This window comes from Emydura macquarii, unplaced genomic scaffold, assembly GCF_026122565.2.
Source record: "Emydura macquarii macquarii isolate MOO-44397 ecotype Brisbane River unplaced genomic scaffold, CSIRO-AGI_Emac_v2 contig_1119, whole genome shotgun sequence".
NCBI classification, from domain to species: Eukaryota; Metazoa; Chordata; order Testudines; family Chelidae; genus Emydura; species Emydura macquarii.
The window spans coordinates 9,383,580-9,402,153 of record NW_027131256.1 but is presented as its reverse complement, the minus strand read 5'-3'; the positions used below and the strand labels follow the sequence as shown (position 1 = coordinate 9,402,153).

At 40.9% G+C, this 18,574-nt stretch overlaps 1 protein-coding gene across 4 annotated transcripts; it reads left to right on the top strand.

Annotated features, from left to right (window-relative positions):
• The first annotated feature begins 1,306 nt into the window (after nt 1-1,306).
• TIPRL (TOR signaling pathway regulator) lies at nt 1,307-17,269 on the top strand. Of its 4 annotated transcripts, none has more exons than XM_067546129.1 (7): nt 1,307-1,413; nt 4,261-4,440; nt 5,342-5,441; nt 8,569-8,700; nt 10,486-10,581; nt 12,174-12,236; nt 14,132-17,269. In XM_067546129.1, exons 2-7 carry the CDS (start codon nt 4,280-4,282, stop codon nt 14,279-14,281), a joined length of 702 nt encoding a protein of 233 aa, XP_067402230.1. In that variant the 5' UTR covers nt 1,307-1,413; nt 4,261-4,279; the 3' UTR covers nt 14,282-17,269. The 4 variants fall into 4 exon arrangements, with proteins under 4 accessions (XP_067402230.1, XP_067402227.1, XP_067402229.1 ...); XM_067546126.1 differs by lacking the exon at nt 1,307-1,413 and adding an exon at nt 1,480-1,648; XM_067546128.1 differs by lacking the exon at nt 1,307-1,413 and adding an exon at nt 1,858-2,502.
• Nucleotides 17,270-18,574: the final 1,305 nt, after the last annotated feature.

Genomic DNA, 18,574 nt, shown 5'->3' with positions numbered 1-18,574 from the left:
TGAAATTTGTTCTTGCTAAACTCACTCACATGAGCTTTAGGAGTGATTTTTAAAGTTTTCGGCATCTTTTCATAACTTTAATTACATCTGGAGGCTGAAGTAAAGAAACAATGCACTGTGACTGGATCAATCCAGCATTTTTGTTCATTAACTTTTTTTCTGAAAATATAGAATAGACGTGGAAGTATTTGGTATATGTAACAATACAAATTGCAATTCGATTAATTTTATTATAATGATTGATGGCACCCACAGGCTATGAACTTGCTTAAAATTGTAATATATCAGCTGATACCTATATTGTAGTGAGGGAAACTAAAGTTCAGCATTTCATTTTAGTCATATATTTTAATTTTTTTAATCTGAGAATTTTGTGGGGGTTTTTCATGGAAAACTAGATCTCTGGTTATGAGTTTATTTTACATGTAACTATTTGTTTCCTAGTACTTTGACTTGCTACTTCTGGAGTCTCTCTCAAACTTTGTTAAATAAAGGTGTACCTGTTTTCACTACAAACAGATGAGTGCCCTGCATTACACAGAGCAGGGATCTGAGGTGGAAAGGTAAGCTGGGGTGTAGGGCTTCTTTGGGAGCGGGGGATGTATGAATTCTGGGTGTCCAGCAGAACAGGGGTTGATCACTCCAGGGGGATGCTCGAGGGTTGGACTAGGCCTGTCGGTAGCTGGTAGTGACAGCCAGCCCTGTGCATACTCGGTGGGTCTGTGTTACCCCTGGAGTTGGGGATCTGACCCCCGCCAGCGGGCACAGGTAACGCTACAGCTGGGTGGTTGCAAGGTGCCTCATAGCTCTGGGGACCCCAGGAAGGGTCTTGGCCCCAGGGAGGGATGTGCCACACCCCAGCGGCGCTGCAGCAGCCACCCGGGCCAGGTTGCAACACCCAGAGCAGGGAGCCGGCGGGCCCCACCCCGCGCGGCACCACAGGAGCTCCCCACACACTTTGTTGGGCGGGCTCTAATCCCCCCGCCAGGGGCGCCGGCTCCCTCCACGAAGCCTCGCCCTGCGCCTCTCCCGCCCCGAGGTTTAGTAGCACGAAGCCCCGCCCCTCCGCCCTAGCGCCGCGCGCCGCCTCGCTGCGGCCAGAAGCACTAGTGACTGTGCGCGCGGCCTTCCTCAGGCCCCACCCCCGCGCACTGTTGTCATGGAGGCTCCCTCCCGTCTACCGGCGGCTTCATTCATCCCTCGCCTTTGTCACGTGAGACGTGACGTACCCCCCCCCGCCCTGTCCCCGCCTCCTTTTCATGTTCCTCGGCCCCACCCGCCCCATCGGCCGCAGCGTGAGGCCAGGCGCGTCTGTCGTCACACATGAACGACGATGTCGGATGCCCGCGCGCCCCGCGACAGTGTCTCGCGTGGTGAGTGACCTCGGCCGGAAGCGGAAGTGCAAAGAGGGCGGTGAGTTCCGGTTCCGGCGGCGCGGCGCTCCTGCTGCTGCGGGAGACCGGGCACGACAAATAACCGCCTCTTTTCTCCTCTTTTCCCCGCTCGCCGCCGCTCCCCTTCCCCCCTCTCCCCCCGGCCCCGCCACCATGCTCCCCGTGTTCCAGAGCAGCCGGCGGGACTTCACCTTCGGGCCCTGGAGACTCAGCGCCGCCCGGACCCACATCATGAAATCGGCCCAGGCCGAGAGGTGGGGTCGTGGCCCGCGAGTGGCGGGGGAGGGGGGTCGTGGCCGGGGACGCCGTTTCCAAGCGTGCGGAGCGGGGTTACAGACCAGGCCCGTCGGCCCCTCGCTGCTGGATGTGCAAATGCAGAGGGGTCGGCTCTGGTTCGGCAGCGCCTCTGAAAGCTCTGCGTTATATACGTGGGTGGGCTCGGGCTTCAGTTTGAGCCCAAATCCCTCTGCTGTCCACCCACAGATCTGTCTGACTCGGGGTTCAGGGCCTGGCTCCTAAGACCCACCCCGGGAGCATCTGAGCCCTGTCATTTTGCAGCGTGGAGGCAGCTTAAGTCGCAGACCCGAATCAGAAGGTCTGTGGAGTGCAGCATGGATGCAGTGAGATCTGGGTCCGGCAATTTAAATGCAGCTTTACAATGCACTGTGGCTGCTCAGTCATGAGTTTGGAAACACTCAGTCCATAAGCATGGGAGACCTGGGTTTACAATGCAGTGTAGGCATACCATTACTGAGCAGCAGCTGAATTTCTGCCAAAGTAATCTCAAAAGCCACTACAGAAAGAACTACTATTAAAAGGAGATGCCAATAAATGTAATCTATAAATAGCCACCAGCTAGACTCAAGAGTTTCTTTTGAATCCTTTGTGGGATAATGTGGATCATCTTTTGGTTTGAGAGCAGGGATGTTTTTGCTTTCCTCTTCCTAAGGTATCCAGGACTCTTGTTGTGGACTCTTCAACTAAGGTTTTCTCATCAAATGGACCACTCGCCTGTTCATACGTGGCAACAATTTCTGTTTCTATAAAGCAGTGGGGAAACTGCTTCCTTCAGACCTGACTAAAGTTTGTTTGAAACCCGAGTGTTAAAGTAAATATAAATAGTTTGGATACTAAAAGTAATGTCTGAGCTTGTTTAGCTGCAGTCGACTTTGGATCTCAAATCCTATGGTAAATTAAATCTGTTAGACTTACTTCAGCTCTTCTTAAATTTCTCTCCAATATGTGACTGTCAGCTTGTGTTGCTTTTATTTTTGTGTGATTTGTTTGTCTTAAACTTAGTTCTTAAAGGTTTGTCTTAAACTTAGTTCTCTTTTGTATAAGGCTATATCATGTTGAACTTTTTTTGTGTGATGTTCTGAATGGAATATTTTATTTAATTGCATTCTGTAGCAAAGTGTACAGTAAATGCAGGCAGATGAAATCATAAGGTTTGGACACTATTTACCCTAGTAAATAGAAACCCTAGTTAGAAAGACGGATCTCATTGTGCTGGGCACTGTACAAACACAGTGCACATCTATTCCGAAAAGTGACTGCAAATATGGCTCCTTGCTTAATCTATCTGCTCCTGATGTGTCTTGAGTTATAGCTGCTTGCTTTAGTGACTAAAATAATTTTTACTGCGTTTTTCACCTGTTAGTTCTGCACGGTGATCACAGTTCCAAGAGAGAGATGGATTCTTGTCTTTCTAAACCTTTGTCTGCAGAGCAGGTTCACCAAAGCAAAGATAGTAATAGTTTGTGTAGCTTTCCCACAGTAAGCCCTACCAATGTTCTTCAAGCCTGACCTTCATGGGCCACTTGTAGGGAAGAGAAACTACCCCCAAAGGGTGCCAATTGTTTACAGTGTAGACACTTATTTTTCTCTCATTGAGATGCTAACGTACTTCTCATAGGTAACTGAGCACCTGCTAAATAATGAACACTTCCATCAGTTACCAACCAGAGAAGGATTAGAACTGCTAACCTAAAGGTGAAAGGCTGCATCTCACTGTACTAATCCTCTGAGCCATTCTGTTTGCCATATGTGTCTTCAACTGAAGCTATTTTTTAAATGGGCAGACTGCCCATGCATCCTTATTTGCTATAGAAGCACTTAATATCTGCTCTAGTGACTTCTTCTCTTGGTAGTTCAGAAGAGTTAATCCTACACTTGTGTTTGTATAGTGCCTAGCTCAGTGGGGTTCTGGTCCATGCCTGGCGCTCCTAGGTGTTACTAGTAAAACTAATAATAAAAATGCAGGTTCCCTGGAAACCCTAGAAGGTAGCAGTTTCAGTGTGATCATGTTTTCTACTCCCAAAGCCTGCACATATTTATCTTGCTCTAAAGTAATACTAAGGCTATGTCAACACTTAAAATGCTTCAGTGGCACAGCTGCAACTCTTCAATGCAAGCCCTAAGTGTCTACGCTACAGAGTTTTGTCGACAAAAGTCAGCGTAGGTTGACTTATCTTTGTAGTGTAGACAAGGCCTTACTAAGGTGATGAGAGGGGTTCTTCAGCTGCTATATTAAATACACTGTAGTAAAATCAATAGGCGGTAGCTATGGAATTCTTCCATTGATCTAGCGCTGTCTGCACAGGGACTTAGATCGGCTTAACCGTATCACTCATGGGTGTGGATTTTTCTAATTTTCTAGTGTAGACCAGTCCCAGTTGTCTACTTCTGAACTCCATGTTTAAGAGAACTTCTGACAGTGTTGAGAAATGGAGGAGGCTATTGAAATATTTTGTAGTATGAAGGGACAGTGACTACTCAAATTAAATTCTGCCTGGTGGGCACAATTACAAAGACCTTCAAATGAAGATTGCAACTTTACTGATTTAACCTCTCTGTCCACATGCAGGTTAGCTGATGAATTGCACATGCCTTCTCTCCCAGAAATGATGTTTGGAGACAACATCCTAAGAATTCAGCATGATTATGGCTTTGGAATTGAATTCAATGCAACAGATGCTTTAAAATGTGTAAATAACTATCAAGGTATGATTAAAGTGGCCTGTGCAGAGGAATGGCAAGAGAGCAGGTGAGCAATATTACCACAATAACAGGGTGAGCACTATTTTAATGGGGGAACGGAGTGTGATTTAGTGGCTAATGCAGGCGACTGACAGCCAAGGCTCTTGATTGCTGTTCTATATTTGTCTCTGCCACTTACAGTGTGATCGTGAAAGTCACTTAAGCTTTCTGTGCTTCTGTTACCCTATCTGTAAAATTGGGATAGTTATACCTGCCTGCTTCTCAGGAGTATTGTGGTTCACTTAACACTTGTAAAGGATTTGGGTTTGATTCTGCTCCTATTTTAGTCAATGGAAAAATTTCTGTTGTGACTTGAATGTTGCAAGATCATGCCCTTTGACATCTTAAGATGAAAGGTGCTACACAAGTGCAAAATGTTGCTACTGGAGATTTCTTTTTATAGTGTATTTAGTTTCAATACCAAATTCTGTATTTATCAGGTTGTTTGCAGTGATGCTGGAAATATATGTGAGGCACAGAAGAACCAAAACTGTCCGAATGCCTAAGATGAAGTGTAGTATCAGTTTAATATCAGATACATTCTGCCAGCAGACTCTGTTCTATATGTGTAGAGAAATGGGCTGAGCAGACAAACTTAAACTGAACACATGACAACATTAAACTAAGATTTCTGTCTAAAATTGTATGAATGAAACACTCATGCTATGGGAGCTGATGTTTGGTAAGGGTCTTCAGAATCACTGGATAAACATGGATATTGTCAATTGAGAAGCAGTACTGTATAGATATGGCTTGATACTAGAGTCTTTGCACAGGCAAAATCACCATTTCCTGGAAGCTTTGGCTGTTTAAAGGCATCAGTATTGGGACCATGGTAGGTATCTTTTGTATGTGGTATTGTAATGTCAAACTCTTATTACAAAGTTTGGTGTGTTCTCTTTATTAAGGACTGAGGCTGAACACACAAAAGAAGTTGTTAAACCATATGATTGGACCTATACAACAGACTACAAAGGAACATTATTAGGAGAAACTGTAAAGTTAAAGGTGAGTCTTTTCTCCTCATTAAATGCTTATTGAATCACATTGTGATTAAAAAAAATTGTGTATAGGCTTATGGAAAAATAAAGCACACCTTCCAAAATAAAACTTTGGGTAGTTTTGAAGAGCTTTGCTTTCAAAGTATAATTGGGGTTTATGGATCCTGCTTATTTTTCAGTATTCACAGTTCAATTTGAGTCATAATACATTAGTGGGTTTTTTTTTAAATCTCTGAATTATATATAAAAATTCCCCCAAATTCTTTTGCATTTGGAATATACTCTTGTGTGTATGGATCCGTAATTGGGCTGCCACTGACGTCCTGAACTCCCCAGATACATGAGGACTGAAGGTCTCGTGTAATTCTGTAATACCCTAAGCTTGTAGCATGCCAGCTGGCTGTGATACTGTACCCCAGATTTGGTTGTTAATCAGTAGTGCTGCGTTTCCATATGGTGATAACTATGTTCATACCTCATTTGTGACAACCTCTCCCCAGACGTAAGTAACCATTTTAATAGTTGCCTTGAAGTATCCAGTGCATCTACTTCATGTTAACAAACAAAAACCAACACCCTACCTCTACTAGGCAGATGATTCTAGTTAGTCCCTAGAATTGCTATAGTTATTTTAAAACCCCCAAACATTTGGGTCCTTTTTGAATGAATTGTTCTATATGAAAATAAAATTCCTCTTGTTGGCCAAATGGTCCTTGGCCTGGTATCTTTTGAGAGCGGGTAAGAGTGCTAGCTTTGAGTGTGTATATAGAATGAGAGGACCTGGGAAGTGAGAAAGATGCCAAGTTTTCTATGCAATTAAGGGGAAAAAAACATTTTTTATTCCCTATCTATAAAAGATCTTGGTGTTCCAGGTAAACTAGTCGAGCATACAATATTTATAACCTAAATACTATTCAGAAATATCTATTAATACATGTTACACTGTCTGGAGTGGTTCATGACTGTAAGTGCCAAACTCAGGGCAGACTGTCAAAAACAGGACAGACACCACAAACTGGTGTTATGTTCTATAATTAGATTTCACCAAGCCAGTGACAAATATGAACTACTGGATCACTGTAACAGTCTTACCATGGAGTCACAGTCAGTCAGTCCCCTTAGACTCTTCAGTCTATCTTGCCACCCAGACAAGCTGGACTTAGTGATAAATAGTCATTTACACCAAAAAAAATCACAAAATATTCAGATCTCTTGGGACAGGAAGCAACCAGTTACTTACCCCAGATCAATAGGTACCCTGACCTACATCTTACACCAAAGACAATGCCTGTAGCCAGTATAAACTATCTAAACGTTTATTAATTAGGAAAAAGAAGTAAGTTATTTACAGCTTTTTTTTACAGTTCTTTACAGCTGTAGCGCTGTATGTGAAGACACTACTGCACTGACTGGAGAACTTCTGTCAGCGTAATTAATCCACCTCCCTAAGAGGCAGTAGCTATGTCAATGGGAGAAGCTCTCCTGTTGGCATAGTGCTGTCTACACAGGGGGTTAGGTCAGTATAACTACATTGCTCAGGGGCATTGATTTTTCATACTCCTGAGCAACATAGTTATACTGATATAGGTCTGTGGTGTAGACCTGGCCTTTGTTTTATTTCCTTCATTCAGCCTCCAAGTCCATAGGATGAGCTTCCTTGCATGTAGTATTTCCAAAGTGCAAGAGGGCCATTTACCAATCCTTTGTATTGTGATATTCCTTGATGGTCCATCTGATTTTGATAGTTCTTTGTGCGTGGGGAGGAAACACTCATCCCATCTGAGTTCACAAGTTTAGAGCAAATATTTTCAAAGTTATAAAGCAAAACTAAGGGCTAGTCTACACTTAAAACTTACAGTGGCACAGCTGTATCGGTACAGTGGTAGTAGCTATGTTGGCAGGAGAGCATCTTCCGCCAACATAGCGCCGTTCACACTAGTGCTTATGCCAGCAAAACTTATGTTGCTCAGAGGTGTGTGTTTTCACATCCCTGAGCGACAAATGTTTTGCTGGCATAAGTGCTAGTGTAGACAAGCCTATACATATTTCCTGATAGCATGGAATACAAACGTTACAAATAAAATTGTTTGTAAGTTGCTGCATATATTAATCTATAGACTCTAAACACTAAATACAGTCTCATAAAATTAATACCTGCTTTCAGCAACACTAAACACATGGGTGAACTGATCTGGTCTCCAGCTATGTGTTTGTCAGTTCTTAGCTAATGCCTGCAGCCTTGGCAAGAACTGGCAGCTGGCTTGCTAACATCACAATACACTCAGTACTTCCCCCAACTGTTTGAAATCTAGAACTCAATCAACACTGTTTGCAGGTACTTTGTTTTTAAAGCGAAGCTTAGCAAAACCCATGCTCAGCCTGCCCTAATCTGCAAGATGACAGCTCATAAGAAGTTCCAAACTTTGGATTTCTTGCCTTGTTTGGCCATTTTTATTCTTGGAATTTTTAGCTTTTAGTACTTTTTTTCTGAGAGAAGTTCAGAGACCTTTGTTTGAGCACCGTAAAAGCAAAGACATTGTGGCTAGTGTACACTAGAAGCGCTACATTGGCACATTTGTACCGATGCAGCTGCGCCACTGTAGCACATGTGGTGAAGATGCTCCATGCTGAAGGGAGAGAGCTTTCCCATCGGCATAATAAATCCACCTCCATGAGAGGTAGTAGCTATGTTGGTGGGAGTAGGTATTCCACCAACATAGCACTGTCTGCAGCTGCGCTTAGATGGGTGTAACTTACATCACTTAGGGTGGTGGCTTATTCACGCCCCATGAGTGACATAAGTTATACCGAAATAAGTGGTAGTGTAGATCTGGCCTTAAACCAAGGAGTTGGAGAGTACAGGGTTTTCAACAGAAGACATACACTGCAGATATCTTATGCCAAACTATACTAGAGAGACAGTGTGGGTGAGGTAATATCTTTTATTGGACCAACTTCTGCTGGTGAGAAGACGAGCTTTGTGTAAGCTCGAAAGCTTGTTTCTCTCACCAACAAAAGTTGGTCCAATAAAATATATTACCTCACCCACCTTGTTTCTCTAATATCCTGGGACCAACACAACTATAACAACTCTGCGAAATTATGCTAACTGTTCTTAAACTTAAATTTCCTAGGTTGTTCCTACAAGTGATCATATAGATACAGAGAAGTTGAAAGCCCGGGAACAGATTATGTTTTTTGAAGAAGTTCTGCTGTTTGAAGATGAGCTTCATGATCATGGAGTTTCAAGCCTGAGTGTAAAAATAGTGAGTTTAATCACTTCCTGTGTTCCTTCCCTTCTCCTCTCCCCATTTCCTCCCCCCAAAAAATCTTCTGTTGAGTTGAAGTTAAGGTAAAAGTAAAAAGCAGACTTAATGTACTGTTATAGATTTGATTAAAGCCCCTTCAGTTGCTTAGTTGAACAGCAGCCCTTCTTTTAGGTTAAATGTAAGACAATTGTGGTCTGCAAGACAAGGGTGCACCCAAGGCCACTCAGGAGTTCTAAAGACTTTGATAAAGGATTTTTGGTTTTTTTTTCTCTTTACTGAGTACTGTTTTTAGAGTAAGGAGGGAAGGGGTGTGTTCTGTGGATGGGGGAAGGGGGTGAAACACACACTTATAGGGACAGAGACTGAAGCAGGGAGAGAATGCTAAGCAGACCCAGCCTGGAACCACAGTAGTGTGGCCTTGGGACATACTGAGAGGAGAGGTTTTGGGTCAGAGTGCTGGCTGAAAGTTTGGTTTTGTGAGCAAGGAAGCAGTCTACTTTTTTGTTTGTTTGGGGTGTTTTTCATTTTTGTTTTTGTTCCTCCTGCATTTGAAGAAACAGGACTTTGTACATTCTTTGTAAATAAACAAAATTATGAGACCCCGGCGTCAGTATTTTCTCCCAACTCACAGGTCCCGAAACTTCCATAAACTGCTTGGGTCCAAAGGGGTAACAGTACAATAAACCAAAATTTTAAAATTCCTTCACTGTAAATAATCAAGGTGGGTTTAGTGTTACAGGTAAGGAACGTTTCCAAAGGGGATTTGCCTTGACTCTGTTCCTCTAAAATATCAGCTAGCTTCTGCAGTTTCTCACCTGCTTCACAAGAGAAGTTGAGGATTAATTGGCGGAGATTTGTAAAGCATTTTGAATTTGTGTGTATCAATTACCATCAACATCCTTGTGTTCATGCTTTTGTTATGAAATCCTGGGAGCCTCTTTAAATAAATAGGACAGGATCTCTCTCTACTGGTTGGGCCCAAGGGATATGTCTACACTGCAGTTGGTGGTGTGCTTCCCAGCATGGGTAGACAGGCACACACTTGCACACTAAAATAATTGTGTGGCTATGGCAGCATGAGCAGTGCTTGGGCTAGTTACCAGAGTACCTACCCCGGAGTTGGGTGTGACTGTACTTGTGTGGCTAGCTCACACTGCCATCCATGCTGACATGGCCACGCTGCTATTTTTAGCATGCTAATATGATCAGAGTTAGTGCGTGTCTCTCTATCCCTGCCGAGAACCCTTGTCTCAACTGCAGTGTAGATGTACCCTTGGGGTGAGGCCTGTCTTACATGATGGCCTGGATCACAATAGTGAGTGGTGTGTCTGTTTAAGGGACATTTTATGCCCCAACTTGCAAATATATTTAAAATGTTTTTTCTTTCTAAAATTATAACCTTGTTGAAGAAAAGGATTCTGGTATCCGAGACTACAAGGGACAATCTTTCCCTTCTTCACTGTACTGGACAGGACAGGATCCTTATAAATGTTATGTAACAAACTTTTGACTCATATCCATTATCTACATAGGTATTTTCTCAATCTTTTGAGGCAGCTGTAGCAGTTCATTAGGCAGAGACCTTGTCTGTATCATTTAAAGCTCACTGCCTGCCATTCAGTTGTGCACCTGCAGTGGAGCTTGTACTCTTCACAAGATTGTGGCTTGGAATGGTCCAAGCACTACTAGCTCTAGTGGTTCTGAACATCTGATCTAAGTAGCTGTGTATTTTACAGTAAAATGTCATAATGTGTCAAAACTAAACATCTTTGTTTTTTGCAGAGAGTAATGCCTTCCAGCTTCTTTGTGTTGTTGAGGTTTTTCTTACGAGTTGATGGTGTGCTTATCAGGATGAATGATACAAGACTTTACCATGAGGTAAACACATTCCTGATGTCTGTTTCATGTTCCACTTGGCAGGATATGGCCCTTACAGTGTTACTTTCATTGTTGTATGCAGTGGTGTTGGAGCTGTGTTGGTCCCAGGATATTTGAGAGGCAAGGTGGGTGAGGTAATATCTTTTATTGGACCAGCTTCTGTTGGTGAGAGAGAGACAAGCTTTTGAGCTTACTCAGAGCTCTTCTTCAGGTTTGGGAAACTAACTCGGAGCGTTCCACTTGGCAGGGTAAGGGTAAGGAGTAGAACATACAAAGTGAACAATATGATCTTATTTTCTATGCTAATTGCTTCCAGCTTCCAGGCATCTCATGTTGGCTTGTTGTGGCTCCCAGCAGCATTTACACATCTCTTTTGTTTGTCTCTTACATCATTTTCCATTTTCTGAGGAGCAAGTACATTTTCGTGAATTGTATTATAGAATTGAGTCAGAATTCCCAGTTCTTTCTGATTCATGCTATGATTTTGGGGAAGTTGGTTTTCCTCTGCTTTAAAATGTGGAGAATTTACCAGATGGGATATTGAAGCTTTATTAATGTCTGTAAAGCACTTTGAGATGCTTGGACAACATGCTTTAGAGGTCTCTTTCCTTTATTACTCTGTTAAAGCAGGTGGAAAGCTATATGACTTCAGTGATTGGCTTAGCTATTGCTACAAAGGGTTCTGTGTACTGCTCACTACAGGCCATAATTCAGCATTGTTTTGTGCAGTCATTTGAGTCACATGTACATTCTGGGAAGGCCATAGTGGCAGGCTCCATGGCGGGCAGCTCATACTGGAATAAAGGACAGCCTGCTGTGGAAGTCAAAATCCACTGTCCTGTAGCTACAAATTGAGAAATTGCCTTGGACTCTGACTCTTCTGCTTCTCAAACCATACAGCTCCCCAAACCTGTAACCATGCATTAGGAAGAATGGAACTTGTGATGCTGAGGTGCCTGAGGCATCTAAGTCTGATCTCTTCATCATGTTATCAATAGTATTTAAAGGTGGGGTGCCATATTCTGCTGCTGCTTCCCTGTCTCTGTTGAAAAAATATCATGGCAGGAAAGATGACTGCTAGATAACTCTCTTTATTGTTTCCTGGTTACTCTATGGTTGACTTTTGGAGAGTGTTGCAGACTGCAGTCTTCTGGGGGAAATTTCTGTGGTGCTGTTGGCAGACCAAGGTGCAAGAAACTCCCAAGATTGCACTTGAGCCCAAGCATCCCATGAAGCGAGATCCAGATACTTCTGGGATGGACAAGATGCATTGATTGCTTCTCTCTTCAATGCCCTTGATGATGAAGCCAATAATTGGGCTTCACCTGAGCAAAGATTAACAAGTATACTAAATCATAGTTCTTGTTTTGCAGATAAATGACTGCTGGGAGCTAGATTGAAATTGCTAAATTTCATTTCTTTCCCCATGGTAAACTTGAATCTTAGTCTCTTAAAAAATCTTAGTCTCTCTGAAAAATCTTTAGCCAACAAAATACAGATGTATTCAAATTCAGTTTATTTACAAAGTTCAATTCATGGAATATCAGAGAATATTTTTTTGTAACTGTTTTACTTGTTTTCTCTTTCGTTAGGCTGACAAGCCCTACATGTTACGGGAATACACATCTAGAGAAAGCAAAATATCAACCTTAACGGTACTGCATTTTAAACATGTTATCCATGTGTATTAGTTTCAGTGTCTTATGACTGGTGTAGAAAGTGCCATATCAGATCAGAGATTTAGCGTGGCACCTGAAGAGAGGCAAAACTCCTCCTGACCAATTGTGCAGTGGTATTTGGAGGAAGATTGTAGATGATCAGTGCATAAGGTATTAGATTACTCTTCCTCTTTATTTGAATAGTTATACATTTTAGGTTCTTGATAGAATTATTCATCCATAGTTTAAGACCCCGGGATCTCCTGTGTCAATTAATTCCTCAGGCTGGTGGTGTGCCTACACTGTTAGCAATATTTGAGATCTACTTATTAGCATAGATTGATGCCGTCTGGCTAATGCAAATGCTATACTTGACCTTAAAACTGAAAGTAATGATGGCTTATGGTCTTATACTATTGTACAAATGCTCTTTAGTAGCATAACCATTTCAGAGATAGCTGAAAGGTCTAGTTTTTAAGAGGTGGGAACTAAGAATTGGGACTGCTGAGTTCTAGTCTTGACTCCACCAATAACTCATTGTATGACCTAGGACAAATCACTTAATGTGTGTCTACTTCATTTTCGCCATCTGTAAAATGAGACTAATACTGCACTAATTTATGGGAGAATTTCAGGGTCTTTTTTTGTAAGACATTGGAGATCTTTAAAAGTAAGGGATTAAGCTATATGAATGACCCTTTCTTATTCAGCATACAGTATATGGTCCCTGCATATCTTAATTAAATCTGTTTAATGACAGAATCTAAGTTTTGTTGTAAAGTTCACTTCGCTATCAGAGTGAGCTGGATGCTGTTGTGCCTCATGATTCAAAATGATCATCTAAGTTACAGAATCTTTTTGCTGATCATAAGGGGACAGAGCACAAATGGATTTCCCTTGTTGAGTTTGCAGAGCTACGTGTTAGAAAAAAAAATCAGCTTTTGACTTGTAAATTGAGAACATCCGCTCTAAAGACCATTGAGAGAGAGTAACATGAACTCCAGCATGTTACACTAAGAGCCAGTTTCAGAATTCAACAGCTCTGTGCTTTGATAAAAGCCTGGACAGGCTGCAACGTGGGCTGCATTCCAGCAGCTTTTGAATAATCTTCTAGATGTAAGTTACTTTATAAGGCTTGAAGTCAGTGTTCTCAGAATAACTTTCCTTCCCACTTCTTGTAAATAATGAGGCTATGTAGTCTCTGTAAGCATCTATAGAGAAGAGAGTTTGAAAAATGCCTCTTTCGTTGAATTATTGGTTTTAATTTAAGATGCTTGAATGAAATATTTCTGAATACTTAGAAGTAGTGCATTTCTGCTTTGAAAATGCAGGGTTTTTAGTGGTTCCATTTACTGAACAGATTGGTTCCCCTGATAGCTGTATTGAGCTCTGCAGAGCTAAGAGGAAGTGCATTAAAATTATCAACAGAATTGTTGCAGTATTAGTCAGTTACAGCTGAGCAACTCCATTGAAGATGTTGGAGTCATTGGGAGATATTAAACATGGGACCCCACAATGACATCTTCAGCACTTTCTGCAGTAGAACTTCAATTTAAAAGAACAATCCGTTTAAAAAAGTGAAATGTATTTTTGAGTACCACACTTGCCCCTGACTGTCCCTGTCAGTTTTTGCTGTTTTACATTTATATTTTTCTATTAAATGTTTTTGTTCTGAAAGACCCACACAAAAATGGAAAAATGAGCGTACACAACATGCAGTTAAATGCATAAAGTAAATTTAAAGAATAGCTGTCTGATCTTGTGTGCTTAACTGTTGTTGGTGAATGTTTCATACAGATGGGAGTTTAAGTTGACTGGGTTCCTTTAAACTTTGCTTTGAAAAACTTACTTTATTTCATGATTTATTTCTAACTAAAATATTTGCTTCTTAGCATGTTCCACCCTCCCTGTTCACGGAGCCTAATGAGATCTCTCAGTATTTACCTGTAAAGGAGACTGTTTGTGAGAAGTTAGAATTCCCAGGGAAGTTGGATACTGAACCGACAGCTTCACCAGAAAGCACATGCATGGAATCTAAATAAATGTGACTTTATGTGGACTTCAAGTGGGCCCTCTTCTGGAGATCATATGATCACTTGACCATTACCACTGAGGTAGTTTCACTATCATGGGATAAAGATCATTTGTTTGGCTAATTTTTCTGTAGCCTTAAGGAGGGGGAAAAGCTCATTTCAGGCAGGTTTCACTAATGTGTATATTGTCTTTTTTTAATTTCAAACCTGTGTCTGGAATTAATGATAGAGTGGTAACAAACAGGAGAATAAACCCCTCCCATGAATAGCAGTTTTGTTCTGTTTTAGGCATTTGGCAGCTGAACTGCCTGGTCCCTCCACCACTAGCACCCTGCATCAAGAATTTTGGCTCTTGGTACTGAGAGGCTAGTATAATTCACAAAACTGAGTAGCTTTGATTAACTCTATGTAGAATTCTTCTACAATAAAAGGTTTTGTTCCCTGTGGTGCATATGATGATTGACTTTCAGTTCTACATTTAGAAATTTTGCTTGGCTCCCCCTGGTGTATGCTAATATACCAGTTAGGTAATTTCTCTGAATCTTAAACCCAGACATCTTATTGACAGATATTTATTCTTCGCTTATGAATAGCTTTAAAAAGCTAGCAAGGTGCAAAGCATTAAAATTTCAGACACATTCTAAAAGTAATCCTCTTGTTCGGGAGCCATTAACTCAGAGCAGGGACATGGCCTGAAGTTAACAGAAGGCCATACAGTGGTAAGTTTGTTGACATCAAGTGAATTGGTACTTGCCCAGAGGGGCTGGGCTGACTGACAACAATAATCAGACTCTTACATGGGTTAGGTGTGCTGCTAATCTAGCGTCTAATCATTAAAATAAATTGCACAGCATCAGCTTCCTGACCAGTTCCCATGTAGTTGGTTGTGCCCTGACAATCAAATTGCTAAGTCCCAGGTATTAGAGAATAAAAGCTTTAAAAACATTTCAATTCTTAAAGGGTTGAAGAATTGTTTGTTTGAGCCTGGAGTTTCCCTAGCCTCAACGAGACACTGTCAAGTATGCTAGGCCTGAAATTTAGGTTTTATTTCTTAAATCCTACAAATCTTAATCTGATTTAAAATAGTATTTATTTGTATATTCATGGTTCTGTTCCAACTCAATTTATACTTTTTTTCGATTTAAACATTTACTCTGTGTAGTTGTAAAACCTAAACACAACAATGTGATATGGCATGAGAACCCAGAACTAAACTAACCAATATTATTTCATGTGCATATTGAATGAAGTGCAAGAATCAAATGCTGATGGTGGCAAAAAGTAAACTTAAGTGTTAAACTGACTTTATATTCCAGGATGGTGGCAATAATTCAGATGAGGGAAGAAAGCTTTATGATCTTATTGAGAAATTTATATGTTCTAATTCTTCTCTGCATCAAAATATGCAATTTGGAGTGGATTCATAGTGATGAGATATGTTTTACAAAAAATTAAGAAAACAGTTGAGACTTTAAAAAAAAAAAAAAATGCTGTCACCATGATGGCAGTAGCAGGTGTCCTTGTGAAGACTGGTTTCACTACCGTAGTGAGATAGTATGGTCTAGTGGAGCGAGCATGGGGCTGAAAGGCAGGAACTCCTAAATAGTAATCCTTGCTCTGTCATGGATTCACTGTGTGACTATGGGTAAGTCACTTAACCTTTCTGTGCCTCTGTTCCCCATCTATAAAATGGGGGTAATACATTCCTACCTCACTGGATTTGTGAGGATTTGTAAAGCATTATATCGGTGCAAAGTATTCCTGAATACACCTGCAGCCTTACATTTAGAAAAGACTAGCAAGAAAAACAGACCCATTCAATGGTATACTATCAGTTTGATTCAAGTAGAGAAGAGGACTGAGGTTAAAATATAACTAACTATTCAAAGAGCTAGCTAATTCCCAAGGCAGATGTTACCCAGGTACATCTAGAATGAGGGATGACTGGATGGCTGCTGAGAGGCAGGTAAACCCTCATATGCAAAAATCCAAATGTATTCACTTTCCCTAGCATCTGGCCCCAGCTACCTCCAAGCTTCCTTTCCTTGCACTTGGTTCCTAGTCAAGCCTCCGTATCAGGATAAACAAGGTGAAGTTGACAGGGAAGGAACTTTACATGGAAGCAGGCACAGTAAATTAATTTGGGAGAAACATACTTAGGTCTCATTCAGTGAGGGGGAAAAAGAAGGCAAAGGACAGGAACAACAGTGAACAAAGGGAGGATCCAGTTATGCGGGGAAGTAAATCTTACAGTAACCTTTATTTAAGGTGTACACCATTTTAAATGCTTCTTAAGAGACTTAAAAAAATCACAAACGCTTTGAAGTCAAGGTTGGTAGTGATGGAGAGGAGAGTTGGGATGCTGATAACGTAAGGAAACATACCTGTGTACTGGCTAAAAACACTATGGTTCAGATTTGGTCAGTGATAAAAGTTTAACTCCATCACACTGAGGCAGGATGGAGGAGAACAATCCACATATTCCATGTCTAATATTGAGAAGGGGTGCATTGCATGTTTAGCATATATTGTGTGTTAGCCCTTCCGTTACTGCTTATAGTGTTTTTGTGATCTGTTTAAAACAGAGTTGTGGAGTTTGCACTTATCTCTGAATATGTAGATATCTGATATCCATCTGTTTTGGCTACCATGAATTTAAATGGAACGTGCATCTCAGAGAAATCACAGCATCCTATTAGAAAGTTATACTTCCCTGCAAAATAAAATGCAAATTGGGATGTGATTTTTCTTGTCACTCTAAATCTGTTATGTTGTGTAAATACACAAGAGGCTGTGAAATCTGTGTATTAGATACTGCTCGGGTACAAGCTTCCCAGAGGAAAGAAGCCAGTGCCAATCTTATGTGATGTGCACAAATTGTATGCCTTGGAGGGACAGGGGAAGTAGCTTCTCTGGCAGTTTTGTGGTTAGTTTAATATGTGACAGTCTATACTTGTAGTTGTCTATCACTAAATAAAATGTGTGCAACATTTTATAGTTCTGGCTAAATCTGAGTTTTTATTAGAAAAATAAGCATAAAAGAAATGACAGTATACTTGGGTGCTGCCTTTTTCAGATACTTGTATCTCATGACACACCGGTTTAGATATGAAAACAAATAGGGCAGCATTTCCCAAAATAGTGGGGTGTGCTCCTATATAAGGAGATGAACCCAGAGGCCTACTTAAAGGGCAAGGAAGATTATACACGTCACCTGGATAGACCTCTAACTACCCATGGCAAGTTGAAGGCAGGATGTGATCAGTTTAATTTTCCTAAAGCAGGTGAGTGAGTTCAGATTTCAAAAGTTTGGGAAGTACTGTTTAGAGCATAACTTTCAGAGATGATGAATACTCACGGCTTCCTTAGAAGTCAGTGTCAGTTGGGTTTCTTAGCACATCTGAAAACTTCTTTTTCCTCTCTCCTAGAACTGATGCAAATTGTATACATGTTGAAATTTAAAACTCACTTTAGCACTAAATGTTAAGGGATAACACTGTGAAACACTATAATTCTAAAGAATCAAAATACTGCATCTCTTAGTGAATCTTATCTTAAAAATCCAAACAAAACAAGACAAAACACCACCTGTCTACTTCCTGCTGCATGTCTGAAGAAAATTACTGGATGGTAATTAAAAAAACCAAAAACGAACAAAAACTGCACCAGTACATGAGGGCTCTGAAAAAGCTGCACAGACAATACTGAAAATACATGTCTTGCTTTACGTATCTATTGATGTTCTTTCATATTGATGCAGATCATGCATGTTTGAAGCTAGTTTGTCTGGTGCAGTGTTGTCACTCACACATGCCCTGTTTTGTTGCCCTGGTTGAATTTCCTAATGCCATAAACCAGTTTTTAAAATGGGTGGAATGTCCAATTAACTGTTTGAAGAATGACTCCATAGGTTCCAGGTGTCTTGGAACATAAAGTATAATTGTTTTAAAAAATGAAAAACTGATGTTTTCATCATAATATACCTATATTTAAGGCATAGAAACTGGACCTGCACTTCCAATAGTGTAATCTTACTTAGTTCTATCACCCAGTGCTTCGAAGAAATTGTGCCAGTATTTTGGTTGGTTCTTAAACTGATGTTAGTATGGACCATAAAGTTTGTTCAGTGTAAATGAAGTTATTAAATTGCTTCAAGACATATTTTAAAGACTTGTATTTTAAAATAGTACAACTTGACGTTTTCGAAGTTGAGCAGTGCAGAAAATTCTGAATGGAACTGACAATTCTGAATTGAAGAAACGTTTCAAAACACATCATTTTCAAAATAGCTAGGTGAGAGCA

What these genes read in the sequence shown, in the direction of transcription:
- TIPRL (XM_067546126.1), top strand. Translation starts at nt 1,548, where the DNA reads ATGCTCCCCGTGTTCCAGAGCAGCCGGCGGGACTTCACCTTCGGGCCC. An exon ending in AAATCGGCCCAGGCCGAGAG is followed by an intron (nt 1,649 to 4,260) that starts GTGGGGTCGTGG and finishes GTCCACATGCAG; the next exon opens with GTTAGCTGATGAATTGCACA. An exon ending in GAGGAATGGCAAGAGAGCAG is followed by an intron (nt 4,441 to 5,341) that starts GTGAGCAATATT and finishes CTCTTTATTAAG; the next exon opens with GACTGAGGCTGAACACACAA.